The sequence below is a fragment of the Schistocerca americana genome, chromosome 2, assembly GCF_021461395.2.
Source record: "Schistocerca americana isolate TAMUIC-IGC-003095 chromosome 2, iqSchAmer2.1, whole genome shotgun sequence".
In the NCBI taxonomy this organism is placed as follows: Eukaryota; Metazoa; Arthropoda; class Insecta; order Orthoptera; family Acrididae; genus Schistocerca; species Schistocerca americana.
In genome coordinates, this window is record NC_060120.1 from 707,201,775 (window position 1) to 707,228,262 (window position 26,488).

General features: G+C 38.1%; 1 protein-coding gene across 1 annotated transcript in view; it reads left to right on the forward strand.

Annotated features, from left to right (window-relative positions):
* Positions 1 to 954: 954 nt before the first annotated feature.
* LOC124595008 (protein MCM10 homolog) overlaps positions 955 to 26,488 on the forward strand; it is a 94,982-nt gene continuing 69,448 nt past the window's right edge. The window contains exons 1-5 of the mRNA XM_047133555.1: positions 955 to 1,085; positions 3,789 to 3,949; positions 6,282 to 6,553; positions 12,476 to 12,638; positions 16,096 to 16,247. Of these exons, the coding sequence (XP_046989511.1) occupies positions 1,067 to 1,085; positions 3,789 to 3,949; positions 6,282 to 6,553; positions 12,476 to 12,638; positions 16,096 to 16,247 (767 nt within the window). The 5' untranslated portion in view covers positions 955 to 1,066. The remainder of the gene's footprint in view (positions 1,086 to 3,788; positions 3,950 to 6,281; positions 6,554 to 12,475; positions 12,639 to 16,095; positions 16,248 to 26,488) is intronic.

Sequence of the window (26,488 nt, forward strand, 5' to 3'; positions counted from 1 at the left end):
GCAGGTGATGCCGTTATCTAAGCTTAAGTGCTGTCTGAAAGAAGCTGCATAAATCTTCAGTCAAATCTTAATAATATCTCAAAATGGTGCAGATACTGGAATCTCGCTTTTAATGTTCAGGAATGTTAAATTGTGCACTTCACAAAACGAAAAAACGTAGTATCCTGTGACAATAACATCGATGAGTCACCGTTGGAACCAGTCAACTCATGCAAATATCTGAATGTAATAATCTCTAGAGATATGAAACGAAAAGATCGCTTAGTTATAATCATAGGGGAAACAGGTGCCAGACAGCAGTTCCTTGGTAAAATAATGGGGAAATGAAATCTGTCTACAAAGAAGACTGCATGCAAAGCAATTGTGCGACCCATCCTAGAATATTGTTGATGTGTGTGTGTGTGTGTGTGTGTGTGTGTGTGTGTGTGTGTGTCTACAAAGACATTTAAACAACCATTGCTCCCACGTTTCATACGTAAATTGAAGGGGAAAGAAGTCCTAATAGCTGGTGCAGTGGGATGCATTTTCTGCCATTCATTTCACTGTGGTTTGCATGTGGTATGGACGTAGATGGCGATGTAGGTTGATAAAAACTAGCCACTCACCCGGAATAAGCTTCATAAAAATCTTTAATAAATTACCATCTATACTTCAACCTATGTTTTTAGAACTGTTTCAGATTACATTAAGTGCGCAATTTAAATAATAAAGCCTGTGAATGATCATTGGCGGATAAAGATTCTTGATACGTGTATCTAATATGATGTTCGGAAGGAGGCACTGATTCATGTTGGGAATAGAACTAAGACCATAACGATTGATGCTATTAACAAAACGACAAAGAACACCGCTTTCGTCTACATACGATTTTCCGTAGAGCCACTGTCACTGTAGTAAAGCGCTTCTGATAACGATCGATTTTCAGACCCTTTCTTGTTAATCGATAGGTACTTTATCGATTGCTAATGACGTGAATTTGCGCGCGAAAAAACATAAACAGTTTGCTCAACTGGTAACTACTGACGTAATTTTTTAAATTTGAATCTGCAACGATCGAAGAGTGAAAATGAATTTAGTGAATGGAGGTAATGATGCTTAATTGAGTTTGTTTTGATAGTTACTATAGAATTTAATAATTTAGCCTCAACATTGGTTCTTCATATACCGGTACGCAAACCACCGTGAAGTGCATTGCAGAAGGTACGTCACATTGTACCAGTTAGTAGGGTTTCTTCCCATCCCATTGACGTATGGAGCGCGAGAAAAATGATTGAATGCCTCTGTGCTTGACTTAATTAATCTAATCTTGCTTTCACGATCCCTATGTGAGCGATATGTAGAGGGTTGTAGTATATTCCGGGGTCTTCGTTTAAAGTCGGCTCTTGGAAATATGTTAGTAGACTTTCTCAGGGTACTTTACGTCTGTCCTCAGTTGTCTGCTTTCAGTTTCGTCAGTATTTCTGTGACTCTCCCACGGATTAAACAGACTTGTGACCATTTGTGCTGTCCATCTCTGTGTACTTTCAATATCCCCTGTTAGTCCTATCTAGTACGGGCCCCACACTCGTGAGCAATATTCTAGAACTGGTCGCACGAGATACTTGTAAGCAATACACTTTGTAGACGGATTGCAGTTCCCCAGTATTCTACCAACAAACTGAAATCTACCACCTGCTTTATCCTTGACTGAGCCTATGTGATCATTCCATTTCATATCCCTGCAGAGTGTTACACCCAGTTATTTCTATGAGTTGGCGGATTCCAACAGTTACTCGTTGAATTCTATTCATTGGCTACTGCTTTTAGTTTCGTGAATTTAGAAATTTTGCATTTCTGAACATTTAGAGCAAGTTGCCAATCTTTGCACCACATTGAAATCTTATCAATATCTGACTGAATATTTATGCAGCTTTCTTTCAGGTAGTACTTCATTACAGATAATTGCATAATCTGCAAAACACTTGATTTTACTGTTAATATTGTCTCCAAAGTCATTAATATATAATATGAACAGCAAGGGTCCCAACATCCTTCCCTGAGGCACACCCAAAGTTATATCTACATCTGACGATGTCTCTCCACCCAAGATAACACGCATTGTCCTTCCAACAAAAAAAGTCCTTAATTCAGTCACAAAGTTCACTTGATACTCCATATGATCAGACTTCTGACGATAAACGTAGGCACAGTACTGAGTCAAATGCTTTACGGAAATCAAGAAATACTGCATCTACCTGCTCGTCTTGATCCAGAACTTTCAGTATCTCGTGTGAGAAAAGTGCAAGTTGGGTTTCACATGATCAATATTTTTGAAATCCATGCTGGTTGGCTTCGAGGAGGTCATTCTGTGCAAGATACCTCATTATGTTTGAGCTCAGAATATGTTCTAAGATTCTACAAGAAATCAATGTCAAGGATAATGGATGGTAGTTTCGTTGTTCACTTCTACTATCCTCCTTGTAGACGGGTGTGAGCTGCCCTTTCTTCCAACTACTGGGCACAGTTTTTGTTTGAGGGATCTATGATAGATTATAAAAAGGGTTAACTCAGCACCAAATGCAGTATAGTGTCTAATAATAGTTCCATTGGGCCATGGAAATTTGTTCAGTTTTAACGATTTCAGCCGTTTCCCAATGCCACTGACGCTAATATTTATTTCCCTCATCTTTTCATTGGTATAAGAATTAAATTGTAGCAATTCTCCTGGATTTTCCTTAGTACGTGAAAATTTGTCTTATTCACTAGGGACTGAAAAATAACTTATGTACAACCAGAATTTCGTGGGCTTTTGTGAAAGGGCATTTGGAGTCTTAACACATTGTTCTATTGATAGCCAAACATGTTTCATTCAGTGAGTCTCTTTATATAGTTTAATGCATTGTTTTACCCTCGTTGTTGTTGTGAACACTGTATCTTGTTGTCTGTACTGTTGATACCTCTGTGTTTAAATAATTATTCAAACCAAGCCAAGTAAGTCAGCTGACTCGCTGTTTTTGTTCATCCTTTAATAAGCATCATTGGTCAGCTCACCGGACTTGCATTCAAGAGAAAGAGCATTCATATCCAAGTATGATAATCTATATTTTTTCCCAGTGGTTAAATTTGTGTGGGTGTCGTAGTGATTCTTTTGAAAATATGAAGTTGGAAGTCCCATTAAATCCCATTTTCTTCCCCATCTCTCCATGCGACTTTAATCGTTCCTTCTTCTTTTCCTTTTTTTGCCTCTCCACCAGATTGTGTTTCTAATCATGGGGGTGACTGTATAACCAGTTGTGATACTTTGCCAACAATACACTGTGTCCACTTAATATATTTCATGAAAGCTATACAGAAATGGGTGATGGTGCATTGCTACAAAAGTATTGTTTTTTATGTCAAACTTCCTGTTGGGTAAGTATGCCTTAGTAATTTTCATCCCAACTGACTGCTTACAGATTCCTCATCAGGAAAAGCAACCAGGCTGGTGATGCCACTGTTATGTGCTGTATTTCATGTAACCTATTTGCCCTCGCCCTATTGTGAGGAGATATGTGTTGTGCAGAGAGAGGGAGAGTTAGTGGGGAATACGTATGTGCCTGCACCCATTCTCTGCAAGCCATTGTTGTGAAAGATTTTAGTTAATTACAATGCATATACTAATAAAAGAAATGTTTTATGTCTAACTTCCAAATCAACACCCGCATTCAATACTTCATATCTTATCACAGCTATAATTACTGCCAAGACAAGTTTTGGCAGTGCAAGAATATTTGCACTTATTAAGTATTTATTTGTGCTTATTGTTACAGGTGCAAGCAGCAGTTGTGCTATTGACTTGTTGGCAGATGTTCTTGATGATTTATCAGAAAATGGTGTCAATAATCCTGTTGATAATGGCAGTTCTCTTTGTCAGAAACAAAGCAAAACATACACTTTTATTGACATTATGGAGAAACCTGAACCTGTGCAGGTAACAGAAGCACAAGCTGTTAAACAACTAGTGTTTGTTATATACTCATTTGTGTAATTTTATTTGTATGTTGTTTATTTAGAAACAACAATATTCTGTGACAAACGAGAGTTAGCATGCACTTCTCCCCCCCCCCCCCCCCCCTCCCCTTCCCCACATATACCACAAAAAAGCATCAAACACCAGTTAGCAATGTACTCTTGTGTCATACTGGAGGCAGCCAGTGAGGGGATGGTATACAGTAGACAGTGACAATCTTGTAACCAGGTAGGTTATGTCCATATGATTGAAGCTAGACATTATATAGATGACCTTTCCTTCATTTTCTGCATGTGCCTTGCACCAGCATTTTTTTTATATTTATAGGTATACTGTACCTCTGCACTTGTTATGCTGAAACTTTTATTAATAGTTCTGCCTGAAATATATCATCTTGATTAGTTAGTGAAGCAAAGAGTATCGAGTAGCTGAAGATGTGAACTGCTTAACTGCACTCACTAGAGATTCCTGTGTGCTGTCCACAAATTCTGTGTTAACTAATTTACTATGTATTTAACTTATTCTTGCAGTTAACACATTTTTTCCTGGCAATATTAGTTGACTGCAATTTTAACTGCTAGTAATTTGACATTGTCATCACATTAGAAACTGATATTGATTTTTCATGAAAAAATCATCTAATTAACACATTATTGGCTGCTAAAAATCAGCTGCTGTTAAACCATCTTAATTCTCATGATTTCTTGTGACTGTCGTTACAACCTTTACTTCAGAGTACCTCAGATAGTCCTTCGTTATCTTTTATTATGCATTTTTTGTTACCCTCCTGCACCATTAGAAACACACAATCCTCCACATTTTGCTCTTAGTGTCTGTACATTGTTTCATGGCCCATGATGGGTTTGTGAGGAGCAGTAGAACCTACAGTTCTATTGATTAACATTGCAAAACCAAGAAGGATAGCAAATAACAAAATTCTACTTATTCTGCATATACAGTAGGTCCATAATAGGAAGAATACTCAGTTAAATTTGTAGATGCTTTAGGGATATGATGCAGGTATGAAATTCAGTATAGAGTTGCCACCTCTGTCAATAACAATGGCTCTGATTTGGCTGGGTCATGAATTGAACTGACCTCGGATAAAAGATCTGGATGCATCATTCCATGCTGCTTCAACTGTATGCCACAGTTCAAAAATCGTGGTTGTGCCTATGCCCTTGTCAGTTGCCAAGGATCTAGCACGCAGCTACTCACGATGCTAGCACCTTGGCAACTGACAAGGGTGTAGGCATAACGCTAATACATGGAAGTGTAACACCCAGTGTTCAAATTACTGGCTATGTGAGTAGAGGTGATGCTGTACACAGAACTGTGACACATCTGAAAGGCCGATATGGTGCCTCTCTTGAGTCCTTTGTCACTGTTGGGCATTCCAATGTTGGTGCACCTCTCTTTGCTCTGCCATTTCGAGGAAAGCCACAACAATGGTCGCCAAGCTGACTATCTCTAGTGCTATGACATAGTTGCACTATCTCCATGGGTACTTGTCTCTCTGCATAAAGCCCAATTCCTGAGTCAAGAAATGTGGTGTGGCTGTATGATCCTGCATGGCTGAGTGAATAGTGTCTGTCCGCCTGGATGGTAGTCACATGGGTTTGATTGAGATCCTGCGTGATGTTGAGTGTGGACCCGCTAATCTGACAGATTCCGTATTTGGATAATAGTCACGGGATCCTGACCACCGTGAGCAGCAATTTTGTGGAATGATAAACTGTAGTTTCAATAGACCGTGATTCTGCTGCTGATGAATTCCATCACATACTGGTAGGTGTTTCTTTTTAGTACGTGGAACATAACACACTCTTCTCCACAAACAACTGTTATTCAGAAGTGCTTTCTGTATGGGCAATCAACTGTGTAGTCTTGCCTATCTCTACTACCTACTTTGAACTGTTGTACTGAAATGCTAATCGTTTGCTTATTCTTAACTGTTGTACACTTCATGCCAATGCAGCATTTGTCATACGGTGTCTTCATGGTGTTGCAGTTTTAATGGCCAGAGGCAATGTTACATCCTACACACAGATGTATTAAGGAGAGCAGTGTTTAGGAGGAAGCAAGCATTACTTCTGATGTGCAATACAGTTGGCCTTTTTTAGGTTTTACTAAAGATTAATACAAAATTCTTATTAATCACAACACATTACTCTTCATTGTGTGACTTTATTGAAGTTGCATTTTTTCAGTAGGTGTGTATGTTAGTTACATCCATAATGTTTAATGAGTGACTGTAGAAAGTTACTAATTTATATAAATTTTTGCATTTTAGGAAAGCACAGGTGGTGATGATATTCACTCCTATCGCAAATCGCTGAAATTTATAAGGGAAGTGAGTGGCGCGTGCCCTGACGAGGATGCTGATGGTGATGAAGATGGACAAGTATTTGGCAGTAGTAGTGGCAACCATTATGCAGAGAGTCGTGCTTCATTTGCTCCAGAGAAAAAAGCATCCTGGAAGAGCCGAACACTTTCTGCACCTTCTTCACAGCAGGCAGTTGCCAAGCATGCAAGTGTTGACACGATGTTCGGAATGCGTATTGCGTAAGATTTATTAGTCTGCTTGCTACATTTAGTAATTTTTTGTGCTATAACACCTTATATTTTTCATGGATATCTTGGACTCTGACTGTTTGTCACCAGGTTCACATATTTTGTGCTCTCTCTCTCTCTCTCTCTCTCTCTCTCTCTCACACACACACACACACACACACACACACACACACACACACACACACACACACAGTGTGTCCTCTCCCAACTTATTTTTAAATCGTACAAATAAGTGAATCAGTCATCCATTTTCATAATAGTCTCTAATCTTCCTACATGTATATACAAAAATTTAGTTCACTTTACACAATTCTTCATATCTAAAAGTGTAATTTTGAGAACAACTGAGGAAAGGAGGGGAAATAATAACCTGAGTGGATGAAACATTCTGGATGTGCAATAATAGTGTGCAGGAGGTAGTAGGGTTTGTACATTTTGCAATGAACACTGAAAACAACTGACAAAAATTTATGAACAGATTTAATTTTTACTGTTAGAAGTTAAATGAAACGCCTAACAGAAGTCATCAAAGAAGAAACAAGCAGAAATGTTGGAACTGTGGTATGGGGGGGAGGGGGGCGAAGACATTTTGATATAAAATAGATTTCCTTTTCTTTTTCTTGTGGGCACATATTAGAGGGGAAAGCAGGTCAATTCAACATGTAAAGCAACTAAAGTTCCTATAGTTTGAGCACGATGTCTTGACAGAGTTTTAAGTCGAGAAAATAGGACAGAAGCCCTGCTTACCAAAGGTCGATATGTTGACAGCTGTGGGGAGAGTTGCAGTGCAGGGCAAACAAGCTGCAATTTCCTTATGCAGCACTGCTACTACACATTTGCTTATTGCTTTGCCACCTCATGACAATCATTTTGTGAGAGCTGAATATAAGTACTATATTTTTAGATCCCCAATGTTGGCAGTGGCCAGATATTGAACACTTGTGGCTTGAAGTGGCTTCAGCTGATCCAGAGCTAGGAAGCTCTCATTCAGGAAGTTGTGTACAAACTAGACATCATCTTTTGTATTCATTCATGGATGTACTTGACCAGCATAGCCTAAGTTATGCTGCGAGTTGTTTGCTGGTCTCTGATCTGAAACATCATCTACAAGTCTTCGATCCATACACAAGCATAGTAAAAATTTGTAAATCAGTTCAGTCTGTTTGACATGCTGAACGTGTCCTATCCTTGTCAAACTATACCTGTAAATATGAAAAGTAAATCAGAAAAGAGGAAATGTCGCACTCTTTAACCCATGCATGTGTTAACAATATAGCTGTAAGTAATGGAGGCATGGTCACACATTACTGAAGATAACAATTCTGACATGATTATGCCCACTGTCACTTATTAGCTGTGGATGAGCCAGTGCAAGGGCTATCTTTCTCCAGGGCACAATGCATTTGGTATTTAATTAAGCTCTCATTCTGCAAACAACTTATGGCATTCGACACATTAAATTGCATGTTATAATATAAAATGTAAAATCCCGTATAGAATATGAATAATGGATGGCGTGAAGTTAAGAAATGATTGCACAGTTGAAGTACTGGGCAGTAACTAACAACCTACCATGTAGTTCAGGTGGTGAACTATTGACAACTAGGACAGAAAACAGTCACATGCATGGCTAGTTGGTAGCTGTGCATGTGTATGTGAATTCTGTGGGGTCCTGCCCCCTCCCCTCGTCTCTTGTATGGTGCCTTGGGAACTGCTTTCTCGTATAGCTAGGCAACATACAAGAAAATCGTATTAATGGTGTTTATTACAGAAATTGAATTGACAATACTTAACTTTGATTTACAATGACTTGTCGCAAGCAGTTGGCGACATGAAAATAATCAATATCCTTTGCTATATACAATGTCCATGCTAATTAATCACACAAGTTCATATGGATCACAAGTCATGGCTCTTCTAGTCCTCTCTTCTATCGCCGAGTCTACCGTCCCCAAGGCTGGCAGGAGCAGCACTTATATTCTCTTCGGATAGAGGCCGCTCCTGTCGTGGTATGGTCCTAGTCAGCGTAATATTGACTGATGTTATCTCACAGCCTTCTCTGCAGTTATGTTGTTGACCTTTGTGCTGGTGCTTGTCGTTACACTGGAACAAATTCTGTAATAGTTAACTCTAAAGGAACACACTCTTCACAAGTTAGTAGTATTTTCAGTCTTTATATACATATCAACACATCAGTGGTTCACCTTGCCTTTACTTCTACCTTATTTACATTCTAAAGTAAGATTTCCAAAAACCATTTGAAGTCAATTAAAATGTACTTATAAAAGTTTGTGTGGGCATATAATCAGTTACCATCATATATTTTTTGTAGTATTTGTTGTGTATGATTTGAGATTGATTGATGTTGTTGTTGGGAGTGCTAAAAACATAAAGTATTTTTAGGAAGTCTTAAATGTGTTAAAGAAAAGAAAAAAAAATCCTGGTCTTTGCAAATGCTACTAGAATATGTTCAAAATAAATATTCAGCCTTTATTGCTGTCATGAGTGGTGCCTTTTCATCCAGCCCATGAACATTGATTGCCTTTGTTGCAAAGAAATGTAGATTGTATTTTAAAATCGAACCAGTTAACTTTTAACGATAAAACATTTATCTTTCTGGTTAGCTGCATTAACACAGGCTTTCACTCTTAAAATAATTATTGCTGCAGATATCCACATGGGCCTCTAGCTGTGGGTTGACAGAGAACTCTACAGAGAAGACTTTATAGTGGCATAAGTAATGAGAAAAGTCTGTTAGCATGGTCACTTTATGATAGCTGAGATTAATTCTTACCTAAAATTTTTCAGACTGAGTTAATTTTTGTCTCTAATGAATGTTAAACTTCGGCAAATGCTTGTTGTCCCTCTAGCACTCTTAATGTAGCAACTAAGTAACTGATGTAAAGAATCTATAGCTTTCTGTTGAATTACAAATGTTATTGAAGCTCTGGCAGGATGTAAATAATTTAGGAGTAAAAGTAAAAACTCACTGAATAGTAGAAGCATTGAGTTGCTGACAGGCACACAAAAAAGAATCAAACTTGGGTAAATTTGGGACAAATCTTGAATAGCCAGAGGGTGCGCGTGCGCCCACACACACACACACACACACACACACACACACACACACCTCTGTACAGCTACATTGTGTAGCTGTATTCAGCCATAACAGTGTAGCTAGATAGAGTGTGTGTCCAGTGTAGCTTTTAAAGGAATTCATCAAAAAGCTAGCGAAGTTTTTTGTATTTCTGTTGAATTAGGTATGAATGTGTACTTTATTTATATGTGCTTTGCTATCTGCACATATAAAAACTTGAGTTTTGAGGAAAGCATTCACAAATTTAAAAGCAATTGATATTTTTTTATGTATACATTGTTACTGATTGTTGTGGTTTTTGGAGATTTTTATGTTTTGCATTACAGTAAAACCAAAATAACATACTGATGGGAACAAGAAGTGAAGAAAAAATTTGAAAAAATAATGATAAAACTTCTACAAAAACCCTAAAATTTCTAGAAGATAACAGCATAGTAAAATAACAAGTGACCCCGCAGGTAGATACCAGAAAAATACACACAGATACTTGTAAAAAAAAACATCTCAGACTTATTCACAAAACAGAAAGTGAAATGGCTTCAACAACAGAACATCAAGGCACCCACACTAAACTGCCTACCAAAAAATCCACAAGCAGGATATACCAATATGCACAGTTGTAAATTTCAGATTGCACCTGCATATCACCTAGCCAGAGAATGACACAGGTATATATAGAAACATCATACATTCACAACAACATAAGAACACACAACACCAAAGAGCTGATACAAAAGATCAAACATATCAACATACCCTCAACAGCCACACACACATCATTTGACATCTCATACATGTACACCAATATCCCAACCACAGTAACCACCACCATCACCAACAGCAGTTAGAACAACAGAAAGACATTACCAAACCCCACTTAAAAGAAACAACAAAAATATTCAAACTAATCGTAGGCAATACTTGTTTCCTATTTGAAAACCAGTTCTTCTCACAACAAGGTTAGGTCACCAATCAGTGGACATCTGGCCTACATCTTTCTTGAGGACAATATATTTTAAACCATAGTATCATCCAAATAATACACGGTAGTATATTGGCTAAATAGATGACCTCATATGCCTTCTAGATGAAACATCCAGTTACCAACTACTCCACTGTGACACAAACACTATCCGTCCAAAAATAAAATTCACCATATGGTGAATTAACTTAGACTATGTCATTTTTAGTTTCTATGTAGAAAAAGAAAATGAAATAGTCTAAAATTAATTTTCCTTGACCACAACAACCAACACCAGTTCTCCATATGCAGGAGAATCACCACCACCAGCATAACCATACAGTAAACTCAAACCATGCGATTATGCACAAAAAAGCCATTTACCAATACATTCTCTACAAGTTGAATAAAACTCCCTTGGTGAAGACAACCACAAAAGTGAACTATAGATAAGAGACATACTGAATCACAAAATTAAAACAAAAATGTAAGGGACACCTAGCGCACGGGACAGTGTAGGCATAAGCATCCCGTTTTCTGTGCAGCATTGCTCCACAGTGCATACTGTTTGCCGATGTAGTAGCAGTCACTTTGACGTGGTATCTTGTAATCTCCAGGCATTGTGATCCCTAGATTGTCCTTCACAGGTTTGGTGAGCTGTTGTATTTTTGCTAGGAGTGTGAAGACTGATGAAACATTATGTATTCAAGAGCCGGCTAATATTTCATAACACTCTGCCACAGAGAGGCAAAAATGCAAGTTTCTTGTTCATTTCTTCAGTGGTGGTTTTCCTGTGTGTCTCGCCAGAAATTACCTGTGGTATCTGGGAGTGAATGTAGTAGTTTTTCCTGAAGACCTTTCAGAGGTGACTTATTTCTGATGATAGGTTTTCGGCTTCTGAGATGACTTTAGCACAGTGAATGAGGCTGTTCAGAGTGCCACATTTTTTTTTTCCAGATGGTGGTGGCTGAGAGCATTCAGATACAAGTGTGTTGGTTTCCTGAAGACGTTGTGGGTGAGGTGCTTTTTTGTTTTTCGGTGATTGGGAGGTGTCAAGGAAGGACACTGCACCATCTATCTAGTCGAGATACAATGTAAATTTAATGTGGTCATGAATGCTGTTCGGATGTTCTAAGAGTTGTCCATGGGATCAGACGGTAAGAGTGTCATCGACATAATGATAAAAGCAACTTTCCACAGCTGGAGCTGTGTCAAGGGTGATGTCTTCAAATTTCTTCATAAAAAGGTTTTCTTTGATGGAGCTAAAAGACTTGCCATCTCCATGCTGTCCAACTGATGGGATTTTAACCACTTGGTACAACTGAAAGCACGAGATATTTTATTAATTCACATTGCTGCAAGACGTTGCATTCATGTGTTTTCTAAATGTTTGTGAATCATGGAATATGTATACCAGTCTGGTATTCACCTAGTTATATGTGAAAACAACCTAAAACCCACATCCAGGCTGTCCAGCACACTAGCCGATGCCATTAATCCACTGCTGGATTTGATCTGGGGCTGGTGCATGCGCCCAAATCATGGAAACGCCATGCTAACATGTGCAGCTATCTGGGCGAGTGTTGTGAATATTTTATTAAAAATGAAATTTATGTATTTATAGATAAAATGATCCTTTTATTCGTGTTTAACATTTTCCCATTGTTTAACAGAAAGAAAATTTAAAAAAAATGACTGTGTAACTTCAGCAAAGCATGTCTGGGTAAAGGAAGAATAAATTGTGCTTGCTGTTGGGGGGAGGGGGGGGGGTTCATCCAAAAACAAATTTATTTGTAAGCTTAAACCTCAAGACGTTTATTTACTTAGTTCCAACATATATCTTGTCATGTTCCAGTAATCCAATGATATCATCGCGTACTGTTGAGCAACTTATGCAAGGCAGGAAATTTGTGTCAATTGCACAAGCTAAACAGATGAAAGCAGACAAAGAGCCATCAATTGACTGGGTGGTTGTTGGAGCCATAGTGAACAAATCACAACCACGAACATCAAAATCTGTAAGTTTTTCTCTTGTGCCCATTGAAAGACCTGTTGTCAATATGTTTTTGAAACTATCTGTTATTAACCTCTAGATGTGATATTTGTGTAAAGCAGGTAATGGTGTGTAAAATCTTAAAACTCAAAAGTTAATGGTCATGGTGGAGTATTACGATGTTTGCTTGGCATATATCATAATTTTTATGCAACCATAATAACAGTGCATTTATAACTTTGTAGCAGTCAGTGAGTGAAGTCATGCGTTATAAATTGTCTAATGGCACATCAAATATGAAAAAAATTGATACAAGTTCTAAACATTTGTCTGAAGGAGTTGTCATACTAATGTTCTTGTGTGCAGTTTCCTTTATAAATGCCTTGCATTTTCTCAGAACTCTTCCCTAATACTGATTTTGCATGATCATCTCATTTCATATTGCTTTTTAATATTTGCTTGTTCCAAAATCTTTAGATGATGTGTTGTGCTGAAGATGTTCACCACTAAATTTATAAATGGACACTATCACATTTTTATCTTGTTATGGACTGTCTTGCTTATACCCACATTGAAAGTGTGTTGCCATTGATTACAGGGTGTCTTTCACATGTGACTCTGTGTGGTGGTCAAACATTGTTCATTGACCTTATGTATAATAAAAACTTCGTAGGATTTTTTGATAGGTCTGTCGCCAGGATCTGGCTGTGGAGATTATGATAGGCTTGGCACATACCTTTACAAATGCACAAATTGCTACTGACTTTTCTCTGTCCATTTCTCTGCTGTTTCTTCTGTAGTAAGAGTGTAGTAGGCTCCATTTTCACAACATTCTCTGAATGGTACCATGGGAGCCAAGTGGTTCTTTGTCATCTTCTATTACTTTGCTTGGTACTTATTTATCTAGACTGCAGTTTTAATGTCTTTTACATTTAAGTACAATTGTTCTACAATTGTCAGATCTGTGCTGAATGTTCTCATTTTGTATTTGAAATAAACTGTGGGTGACTTATCAGTTTGATGTAACACAAATATTCTCCTAGCTTCCTAATTGACTTTTGGGACCACTGTTTCTGTAACGGATTAGTGCCTCTCATTGTTCTCTCTTATTGTGGAACTCTCTTCTACTAATTGATAAAAAGTGGTGGATAATGTGTAACAAGTTCAGAAACACAATTGCAAGTATTATTTTGGGAAGGGAGATCCTGGAAGAATAAAAATCTTCTAAAGCAGCATTGACATTTTCCATTGTTTACAGTAATGTTGATAAATTTCAATTACAGTTCTTTCCAATAAGCAATTTTCATCTTTCATTTCCTACTCTTTGTTAATAGTGATTTTTGTTTTGTAGGTGTTAAATACAATTTTCAGAGAATTTTCATAATGTTTGGAAAAAATGTGGCCATGTCATGTTTCTCCATAAAAAAATTTAGTCCGTGATTTCTGAAGTACTTAGTGGCATGCCTGTTTTTTTGTATGACAGTGGTAGGATAAGGGAAAGGTTTTATTCTAACACTCCTTAAAGGAGAAAGAGCCAAATATTTTTGCAGCACTTTGTACCAGAGTTCTCTTTGTCTGGGATGGGAGGTGTAAGACATCCATTAAAAGCTGAATTGTACATAACTACACATATGTTACTTCTGTATGCTACAGTATATGCTGCAGTAAGTATGACTGAAAGATCAAAGGCAGATAAAGTATAGATTTTGTTACAAATGGTTCCATGTGATTCCTTTTGTTGAGAATCTATGAAAAGTGTGGCCGATAGTATTATCATATATTCTTGGAGTTATGTTTGAATAGAAAATTCGTAAACACATTAAAATTTGAAAAGCAGTGGACTGCTAGTAAGCTACGTCAAACTATGCTACAGAGCAGTGAAACTGAGTAACACAAGTGTTTTGTTAATAATGAAGTTTGTAGACTGAGTGCATTTTCCCAGTATACTACCAATGAACTAAAGTCAGCCACTTGCTTTACCTGTGACTTGACTCGTGTGGTCACTCCATTTTATATCCCCACAAATCGTTACATGCAGATATCTGCATGAATTCATAATAAAATGAGGGAAATCAGAGTTTACATGGAAATATATAGGTGTTCGTTTTTTCCACCCACTGTTCAAGATTGGAATAATAGAGAATTATTGTCAAGGTGGTTCGATGAACCCTCTGCCAGGCTCTTAATTGTGATTTGCAGAATATCAATGTAGATGTAAAAATGCTCTTAAAATTTTTTCTACATAGCTTTTATATATATTTTGCAGGATTTCACATATTGAATCACATATTTTTTCTGAATTGACCCCATTTTGACAAATACCTGCTGGGAAATCCAAATAGTGAACTGAAGTATTTTGTTAAGGACGAGGTCACAGAATGATCAAAGATGTTGTATTTCCTGCAAAATCAGTTTGTGATTTTAATGCTGTATGTCATGCATGCCTACTCTTCTTCTTCTTGCTAATTGTGTGCCATCCAAATTGCAAAATTGTGTCCTGAACCCCATACCTCTCCAATGCCCTCTTGCTTACAAGGTTACAAAATATGATGGGGATCTTTGACCAGAACTGTTTGATCCTCAGCACAAGGAAACTGTAGAGTGGAGGAGAATTTTAACAGTGGCTGTCATTGTTCAACGAGAGTCATATTGGTAGCTGTGGCGACAACGGTACAAAACTATATGCTCAACCATTGTATCCATGTATTACAATCTCGTCGAGGAACATGATGCTTCTGTTATTGCTCATATATGAATTATATTCCATTAATCTATCTACTACAAACTGCACATTTGCATCATATGTGAGGAAGGTGTATGGATGATTACCCAAGTATCACATTATTTCCTGTGAGAGATTCCTATGGTATGTTTTAACTGGAAAAGTAGAAAAAGGAAACAGCAAGCTCACCAGTAGAACTAGAGAAATGAGAGTTGCGATTTGATAAAACTCACATGTAGAGCAAACGTTTATAATTGAAGAAAAGTAAAATTTCGAAACCACACTTATTAACAGTTTCAAAGGTACCATAAGTAAAATATGTAAGCTGAGGGATGTCAAACGTTTGTGGCAAACAATGCTGATGGAGATTCCAGAGTTGTACTAATTTCACAAAAGGCAGCCAATTATCGTGCGTATGTTATGCATAATTAGCCACAGTGCTCCAGTGGGAGCGTGAAAAGTGTCAGCACTATGCTGAAATGGTTGTTGATGACTAATATGTGAGTTTATTATTTGTTGCGAAGGGTTCAATATTTCGTTGAACATCCGTTGTCTGCCTATCTTCCCCCATCATGCTAACCAGCAAGTTCGCAGAAGACATTTACCATTACATTTCAAATAGTCATGCTTAATTGCCTGTATTCTGCGTGTTCCATGCATGTAAAATTATAATACATGGTTGACTGAATGCAGATTATTGTTTGGCAGTGTTATTGCTACTCTGCCTTGTACACGTGCATTTGTTTTGTTTTGTTTTCAGGGTTCAAGCTACACTGTGTGGCGGATTTCTGATTTGAAGTCCTCTCTACTAACAGTATCAATCTTTTTGTTTGGTGCCGCATACTCCACACATTGGAAGCATGCCCTTGGTACTGTTGTGGGCATCTTGAATCCAAAATTGATGGCTGGGAGGTATGTAACAGTTATTATAGTGCCACAAGGAAATAGTATTTTATATTTTTTGTTAGTTTTTCTCTTCAAACATTACTAGTTACATAGTTGACCAGTTGCTTATTTAATGGATTGTTCACATGATAACATGTTGTGAAATGGATTAGGCCTTAAATTCAACTGCATTTCCAGTTTGTAACCAAAATATGAATTACTGGCTTAGTAAACAAATAGTAAGGTCAACTTTTCAAATATCACACATTTATCTAATCCTGTTAGTTCTGTTTAGCTATATTTATAGCTATTTTAGCACAAGTAAACAAACTGGAAAAAGGAGAGTGACATGATGTTAATAAGATTTGATGCTTAGCTTCAGTAATGCTGTTATGAAGATCTTTGCTGGCTCCTTCATGCTAATTTCAGTTTAGAAGCTCCCACTGTGCGAAATTAAACACTGGTTTCATGGTATTCCATTTACTGTAAAACTCCTTTTTAACAAATTTCTGGGGACCCAAATATTTTTTTCCCTTTAAATGTGGGTGTTTCTTAATGGAGGTTTTGCCAGAGTACATGGAAGGGGTGACCAAGAATCATAAATCAGGCATTTTTAGGTGTTATAAGTGCCGTTTCATTACAAAATTGGCAATCTGCTGTGGTACAGATTTAAATGCAGCAAATATAAAATTATTACACTTCTCACAGTACACATGTGATTTTATTTTAAATCAATAGAGCTGGTATATTTGGTCCATCCAGCATATTATAGTAAAAGAAGTTGTTAAGGAAATTCCTGACAGCATCAATTCCTTGCACAGCAGCAGCGGAACTTGACGCAACACCCTCCTTTTTTCATCTTCTTCGTCAGTGTCACTGCCAGCTCCTACCTGTATTCCTTCATAAGCATTTCATTTGCATGAATCTAGGATATGGAAATCAGGATGTCATCATCACAGTAACACCCTGGAGTGTTGCATTTTCAGAAATGACAGTTTTGCTACTCTCTTCTTCTGGAAGAATGTTGTCAACAGCAACTGATTTATCACAACCAGACTTTGTGAAAAAGTTAAACGCATCTTGCTTTGTTATAGAATAACAGGCAATAACAAACATATGCATCATTTGTACAGTTCTGAGCCTCATCACTTTCTTCCTCTTAAAGAACAAAATTGACCTCTATACTATTGCTACTCTGTACTTGACTTCGACAGAGTGTCTTAAGCCCTGGTTCAGAGGCTGCAGATGACTTGGGCAGTTTGGAGTAAGGAACACATCATTTACATTCTTCTGAAATTATGTTTCCTTAGGATGTACAAGGCATATGTCAATAAGAAGTACAGTTTTCTTTTCTGCTGCACCCCTCTTAGCATCTAAATGTCCGAAAAAGTTGTTAAGCTTTTTGACACCTCAGGGCGTGCTGTTGTAATCATAACTACAGAGTAGCATTTTTATGTTTTGGAAACACCTGGGAATTAACATTGGAAGCAACATTTCACTTTCATCACTTTTTACATACAGTAACATTGTTGTCCTTTATTTCTACCTCCATGGCATTTTGCAGGAAGTAAATTACAAAAGACACCAGTTTCATCAGTGTTCAGGGCTTATAATGTGTATCAACCATGGTGCTGTAATGTTCTTTTCATAGTTCCCACTTTCTGTGAGAAGAGCCCAATTTTCTCTACTTACACTTTGAAATGACAGGTTATGATGTTTTTTAAAACAACTTAACCAGTCGTTGAATGTACTGAAATTTTCAGTGCCAGTCTACAGAACGATTTCACGAGCCTTCTCTTGCAGTATGTTTCCACTTATAGGAATTCTTCCACTTCTCAGTCCTTGAGGCTAATATAGAATATTTTCAACATCGTTGAATGTAGACATACAAATGTTCTGTTTTTGGACCTCAGGAATGGTTAGCATCAGCGTTCAACCCTTTGCTGCTGTGGGTGAGTACACACATCCAGCTACACCATTCCTCAGGTGTTGTGGATGTGTATGCACGTGTCTCTTGGTTTTACCTACTGCGCTTTAGCGGCCTGAATGCATCCTGAGCTGGCGACCTCTCACTGCTGTGGACGAGTTACTTCCGTATCTCTACGAATAAAAAAGTTTTTGAGTATTTCTCATATAACATATGTTCCTTGTTGCGTGGTATCATTTGTGAAAAACCATATTTCGATATCTTGAATTATTTATGAGATACAGTGATTGTTATAACCACAAGATTTGTGATGCGCAAGGACATGAATGGGTGCCTCATGCACAATCATCCTTCAGTTATAAAACCCAATAACATGGGAATAAAAATGAGATATTTTAAATAAAATTTTGATATGTTATCTACAGTTCATTCATTGCAATGTATAAGTTAAAATCAATCTTACATGAAGCTTAAGCAATGCATTTTTAACTCAGGTCCTTAAAAATTTATGTGCAATGTTCTACTTAATTCAGTGCAGTGAAGTAAATATGATAGATAAAGGAAAGAAATTCAGTTCTTCATTGAGTGAAGGTGGTTGTTGTTGTTGTTGTTGTTGTAGTCTTCAGTCCTGAGACTGGTTTGATACAGCTCTCCATGCTACTCTATCCTGTGCAAGGTTCTTCATCTCCCAGAACCTACTGCAACCTACATCCTTCTGAATCTGTTTTGTGTATTCATCTCTTGGTCTCCCTCTACAATTTTTACCTCCACACTGCCCTCCAATTGTTGCCTTAGAATATGCCCTGCCAAGCTATCCCTTCTTCTAGTCAAGTTGTGCCACAAATCTCTCTTCTCTCCAATTCTATTCAATACCTCCTCATTAGTTATGTGATCTACCCATCTAATGTTCAGCATTCTTCTGTAGCACCACATTTTGAAAGCTTCTATTATCTTCTTGTCTAAACTATTTATCGTCCACATTTCACTTCAATACATGGCTACACTCCATACAAATACTTTCAGAAACGACTTCCTGCCACTTAAATCTATACTCGATGTTAACAAATTTCTCTTCTTCAGAAACGCTTTCCTTGCCATTGCCAGTCTACATTTTATATCCTCTCTACTTCGACCATCATCAGTTATTTTGCTCCCCAAATAGCAGAATTCCTTAACTACTTTAAGTTTCTCATTTCCTAATCTAATTCTCTCAGCATCACCCGATTTAATTCAACTACATTCCATTATCCTCGTTTTGCTTTTGTTGATGTTCATCTTATATTGTCCTTCCAAGACACTGTCCATTCCGTTCAGCTGCTCTTCCAGGTCCTTTGCTGTCTCTGACAGAATTACAATGTCATCGGCAAAACTTACAGTTTTTATTTCTTCTCCATGGATTTTAATTCCTACTCTTAATTTTTCTTTTGTTTCCTTTAATGCTTGCTCAATATACAGATTGAATATCATAGGGGATAGGCTACAACCCTGTCTCACTCCCTCCCCAACCACTGCTTCCCTTTCATGTCCCTCGACTCTTATAACTGCCATCTGGTTTCTTTACAAACTGTAAATAGCCTTTCGCTCCCTGTATTTTACCCCTGCCACCTTCAGAATTTGAAAGAGAGTATTCCAGTCAACATTGTCAAAAGCTTTCTCTAAGTCTACAAATGCTAGAAAGGTAGGTTTGCCTTTCCTTAACCTATTTTCTAAGATGAGTCGTAGGATCAGTATTGCCTCACGTGTTCCAACATTTCTACGGAATCCAAACTGATCTTCCCCGAGGTCGACTTCTACCAATTTCTCCATTCGTCTGTAAAGAATTCACGTTAGTATTTTGCAGCCATGGCTTATTAAACTAATTGTTTGGTAATTTTCACATCTGTCTACATCTTTTTTCTTTGGGATTGGAATTATTATATTCTTCTTGAAGTCTGAGGGTATTTCGCCTGTCTTATACATCTTGCTCATTAGATGGTAAAGTTTTGTTAGGCCTGGCTCTCCCAAGGCTGTCAGTAGTTCTAATGGAATGTTGTCTACTCCCGGGACCTTGTTTCAACTTAGGTCTAGCAGTGCTCTGTCAAACTCTTCAAGCAGTATCTTATCTCCCATTTCATCTTCATCTACATTCTCTTCCATTTCTATAATATTGTCCTCAAGAACATTGCCCTTGTATAGACCCTCTATATACTCCTTCCACCCTTCTGCTTTCCCTTCTTTGCTTAGAACTGGGTTTCCATTTGAGCTCTTGATATTCATGCAAGTGGTTCTCTTTTCTCCAAAGGTCTCTTTAATTTTCCTGTAGGCAGTCTCTACCTTACCCCTAGTGATATGCGCCTCTACATCCTTACATTTGTTCTCTAGCCATCCCTGCTTAGCCATTTTGCACTTCCGGTCTATCTCATTTTTGACACATTTGTATTCCTTTGTGCCTGCTTCATTTACTCCATTTTTATATTTTCTCCTTTCCTCAATTAAATTCAGTATCTCTTCTTTACCCAAGGATTTCTACCAGCCCTCATCTTTTTACCTACGTGATCCTCTGCTGCCTTCACTATTTCATCTCTCAAAGCTACCCATTCTTCTACTGTATCTCTTTCCCCCATTCTTGACAATCGTTCCCTATTCCTCTCCCTAAAACTCTCTACAACCTCTGGTTCTTTCGTGAAGGTATCAGATAGATAGATAGAGAGAGAGAGACAGAGAGAGAGAGAGAGAGAGAGAGAGAGAGAGAGAGAGAGAGAGAGAGAGAGCTTCAATTCTTCCGGGTGAATTCAGATTTTTCGGTGCATATTTCGTAAAAAGTAAAACAAAAACCAACATAATTGGGGCCTATTTATCCCTGTTGTTGGTTTCTTCAAAAATTAAAAGGTAGAATGACGGCCTTTCATTATTGATCTGTGCACAACAGCTCTCTGTACCAGTATGTTCCAAAAAACCCCATGTGAAAATGAGATTTTTCAGGAGGGTCATATCTCATTTCTATTAATCACATAGATAAGGGGTCAAGTATTTTGTATAACTCGTGGCCTAGCAACCATTTGTAGATTTATCAGAAGAAAAGACATACTGTAGCCATCCTACAACACATGGACAAAATTGTAATGTTATACAGTTGCTCCAGCTCAGGTGCATCAAGTAGAGTGGTTGGTTTTTTTTTTTTCATTATGTGTGGTCTAGCATAGATCTTAGGTGGCTCATAAAGCCACTATTTACTTGTGGGCAGTTCTTGTTAAAATGACAAAAACACAGAATTTTTGGGTACGAAAAGTACCAGTTCTGGAGATGACCACTTTTGTAATTTCGGCTCATGACATACTGTCAAAACTTTTACCATATGTTCTTAAGATGATGGTCTAGGGAAACCTGGAAACTTGTTTCGGTATCATTACCTGTTAATGAGATCCAGAGGTTCAAAGTTACTGTACTTATGCATATACACTGAAGAGCCAAAGAAACTGCCTAATATCATGCAGGTTCTCTGCGAGCGCACAGAAGTGCTGCAACACAATGTGGCATGGACTCGACTAATGTCTGAAATAATGCGGGAGGGAACTGACACCATGAATCCTGCAGGGCTGTCCATAAATCTGTAAGAATACGAGGGGATGTAGGTCTCTTCTGAACAGCATGTTGCAAGACATCCCAGATATGCTAAATAATGTTCATGTCTGGGGAGTTTGGTGGCCAGCAGAAATGTTTAAACTCAGAAGAGTGTTCCTGGAGTCATTCTGTAGCAATTCTGGATGTGTTGGGTGTCGTACTATCCTACTGGCATTGCCCAAGTCCATCGGAAATCACATTGGACGTAAATGGATGCAGGTGATCAGACAGGATGCTTATGTACGTGTCACCTGCCAGCCATATCTAGACGTATCGGGGGTCCCATATCACTCCAACTGTACACGCCCCACAGCATTACAGAGCCTGCACCAGCTTGAACAGTTTCCTGCTGACATGCAGGGTCCATGAATTTGTGAGTTTGTCTCCGTACCCATACACATCACTCCGCTCGATACAATTTGAAATGAGACTCGTCCAACCAGGCAACATGTTTCCGGTCATCAACAGTCCAATGTCGGTGCTGATGGGCACATGTGAGGCGTAAAGCTTTGTATCGTGCAGTCATCAAGGGTACATGAGTGGTCCTTCGGCTCCAAAGGCCCATATCGATTACGTTTCATTGAATGCTTTACACGCTGACACTTGTTGGTGGCCCAGCATTGAAATTTGCAGCAATTTGTGGAAGTGTTGCACTTCTGTCACATTGAACAATTCTCTTCAGTCTTCGTTGGTCCCATTCTTGCAGGATCTTTTTCCGGCCACAGCGATGTTGGAGATTTGATGTTTTACCGGATTCATGATATTCACGGTACACTAGTGAAATGGTCGTACAGGAAAATCCCCACTTTATCACATCCTCGGAGATGCTGTGTCCCATTGCTTGTGCACCGAGTATAGCACCTCGTTCAAACTCTCTTAAACCTTGATGACGTGCCATTGTAGCAGGAGTAACCGATCTAACAACTGTGCCAGACATGTAACATCTTATATAGGCATTGCCAACCGCAGCATCACATTCTGCCTGTTTACGTATCCCTGTATTTGAATATGCATGCCAATACCAGTTTCTTTGGCGCTTCAGTGTAATTTCTTGTCTGACATGTAGTGAACAGATGGCAAAGATTCTAGTCATTGCAAGGGTTATAAGGTCACCAAAACTATGTTTTTAGTCAGCATTTTTTCGCCAATAACACTTCATGCCACGCTGTCTCTGTACAATGAGCACTTCTCATCAATACAGGTTGTCTTGACATGAAAATTATTAGATGGTGTCACCTGGTGGTGTAAGCACCTAATAAAAAAATTATTTTGTCAAACAAAATTCTGTGTACTTGCATATCAAACACCGCATCTTTTGGTATACCTTTGGTGTAGCCAAAAATGTTGTGCATTTTTATGCAAAGTAGTGTAAAGGTAAGTTGCATTGGATGGGAGTCTTGTGCTCCCTTTAAACTAGAGGAAGCATATTATTTCTGATAACAGTTTTATTTTTTTAAGACACAAGTCATAGCCAGGGAATTTTTCAGTGACTAACGGGCGGAGTATCCAGAAAAAATGTAAAGGAAACGATTTTGTGGTAACCTTATACTAAGCGTACTTACTTGTTTATATGTGTTCAAATGGCTCTGAGCACTATGGGACTTAACTTCTGAGGTCATCAGTCCCCTAGAACTTAGAACTGCTTAAACCTAACTAACCTAAGGACATCACACACATCCATGCCTGAGGTAGGATTCGAACCTGCGACCGTAGCGGTCGCTCGGTTCCAGACTGTAGCGCCTAGAACCGCCTGGCCAATCCGGCCAGCTTTATATGTGTTAAAGTACATAAATGTTTTGAAGTGTGTAAATAAACTGTCAAAACTTTACTGGCCCGTAGAATTCGTTTTATATAAGCACCACTCCCTGCTGTACCAGGAAAAGAAGGGAACCAGCAGAAAAATGCTCCTTTCAGAGCACAAAAAGGCAAATATGTTCCTCTTTAGAAGACTCTGACAGAAAAATGGGAAGCCAACTGCCTCAATCTTCATTCTGCCTTCCTCACCAAATATTAGCAATCGATCTGATTCACTATTTTTAGTGCTGAGAGAGAGTAGCAGAGAGACAGTGACAGTGGAAGATAGAGGAGACAATAAACATAAAGAGAGAGGAGACAGTGAAAGTTGGAGTGAGAAAGTGGCAGTGAAAGAGAAAGAGAGATGAAGGAAGACAACAGCAGTGGGGATGGAGAGAAAGGAGATGGTCAGTGAGTGACAATTGCAGTAAAAGAAAAAGAGATGGCTGGAGAATGAAGCCGCAGGAGAAAAAGAGGATGGACTGTGGAAATACAGATGGGTGGATGCCGTACATAGGCTTGGAGGAAATGATAAATACAGACGAGTCATAACTGTAGATATAGGGGACGGTGCATTTTTGGCCAGAATTTTGAACACCTGAAACATTGGCAGTGGGAAAGAAAGACAGAAGGAGACAGTGTAAATGAGTGAGGATCTGCTGTAAGTCAATGGGAGAAAAAGGAGACACTGGTTGAGAGACGTATATAGATAGTGGCAGTGAGAGATAGATGCTTAGTATGAAGGCTTAACTACAAAGAGAGATTGGGTAAAAGGATTTAGAATGTTCTGTGTTAAAAGAGCACGAAAATGTTCGCACATCAAAATTTTTGGTGAGGAGAGGGCAGAATGATGATTAAGGGAGCTGGTTCCCCACTTTTCAGCCAGTCTTTTAAAGAGGAACATATTTGCTTGTTTTGTGCTCTGACAGAGGCATTTTTCTGCTGGTGAAATATTAAGTTTGTACTGTATGTTACATAAAAATCACAACTGAAGAAAATTCTCTTGACTTGAAGGTAATGCTGCAACAGCAATGTTCCAGATGTATCAAGTGATTCATCATTAAAGATATATTGTGAATTAAAAGTCTGACACTGCATCAAATAGTACCAAACAAGCGTGGTATCAAACTGTTCATTTTGCCAACTGGTACCAAACTGTTCATTTTGACAACCTGACCTGTTTCCTGGTACATTACAAAATCTCAGTCAAAATAGATGAATCAGTAAATAAAATTTAACAGGTATGACAATAATTGTGTTTAATTCTTATACTGTATTATTAATGGTATTTATTAATTTAAATTATGTATATATTTAAATTCTCATTTTTAAACACAGTGTTATCAGAAGTAGCTGAAGATTACTAGAAAAGCCTAGTGACAGCATTTTCATCTGCAGAGAACACATTATTAGCATCTTCACTTACAATGAGACAGTTTTAGAGATGAAACAAACATTCTGTGGTTTCTAAAACTTCAGAGATGAGCTGCATGAATTCTGCGAGTGTATTGGCAACTTTTAGCCTTCCTTTAACACACCCAACTGAAATTTTTGTTTTATAGGAAAACACAAATATGTTATTCATGCGCCATAAGCCACCAAGTCAGCCCTGTAGTTTTTACTGCAGGGGACTGTCTACCAATGAAATAAGCCATTCTAAGAAATTGGATATCATAAATTGTTATATTTACTAAAAATTTCCCAATCTATTCCTGCCATTTTTAGAGTAATGTGGATAGAGGGTTTGGGTTAACAAAAAAAGGGGAGCTGATGGATGCCATTTACTGTCTTCAGTTTTGGCTGTCCATATGCAGATATCATACCAGAAAATGATAGGTATTGTTTCATGTAGTGTAAGAACCAGTTCCGTTACTTTGCTGAATGATGGGTAAACCACAATACACAATTGGAGATGGCCATTGTTGTGCTTGCAGATAATTGGTAAATTGTGACATTGCAGAATTTGCCTAGTTCAGCATATTTGACGTCTTAGTACGCTACACATCAATTTCACATCACACTGTGATGCTCTGCTGTCTGCATGTAATTGAAATTAGGTAGGGGGTTTCGAGGGTATACTAGCAGGGTGTGTACACCTTGGGAAATCCGAGAAAAATCTGGGAATTTTTTCATCTGGGAGGAAACAAGGAAAACCCAGAAACTTTTTAGATTTCTGGGAATTTTTCATTGTTGTAGTTTTAATTTAAATTTTTGTAATTTTGATTGACAAGAACGAAAACTCTAACAAAGAATTGTACTTTAGCCCAGGAATAAAACATAAATGAGAGAAAAACACCAAAATGAAACTTAAATTTCAAAGAAAATGCACCATTTCCAACAAAATGCAGAGCACACACTGACTTCTGCTGGCAGCAAAATGTGTGAAAGGCTTTGCAGTGAAAACTACGCAATTCTTCGTAAGAACAAACAGCTTTGGATGAGTATGATGCCACAACGGTTTACATTAGTTTCATTTGATCAGGTGCCAGCAGGTTCGTGTGCAAGCACAGAGGTGAAGTTGCATGTGAGCAGAACTTTCTCTTGCCTCTAGCTACTTGAAGTGTGGCTATCAGTTATCTAAGCAGTAGCAACAAGCAGCCATGTGTTAGCCACAAAAACTTTTCTAGGACTCCCAAGCTGCTAGATTTGTGCATGCGCAGAGCGGTCTGAGTTGTAGGGGAGGGGGAAGTCTGCACATGACCTGTGTTTGTTTCATGAGTTTGCTGTTTGCTCTTCGTTTACAGCTCTCACATCAATTTCTGTGGCTGTGAGGTGTAATTCACAAAACTACAGAAGACTAAATATGATATTAGTTTCATTTTCTGATTTTATTTTATTTCCATGTTATTGGTAATCAGCCATTAATCATCATGCAGAACAATGAAGTTAGTTTTGTTGGCTTGCCAAAAAATTTGGCTTTTATTACTCTTTTCCACAGAGGCAGCCA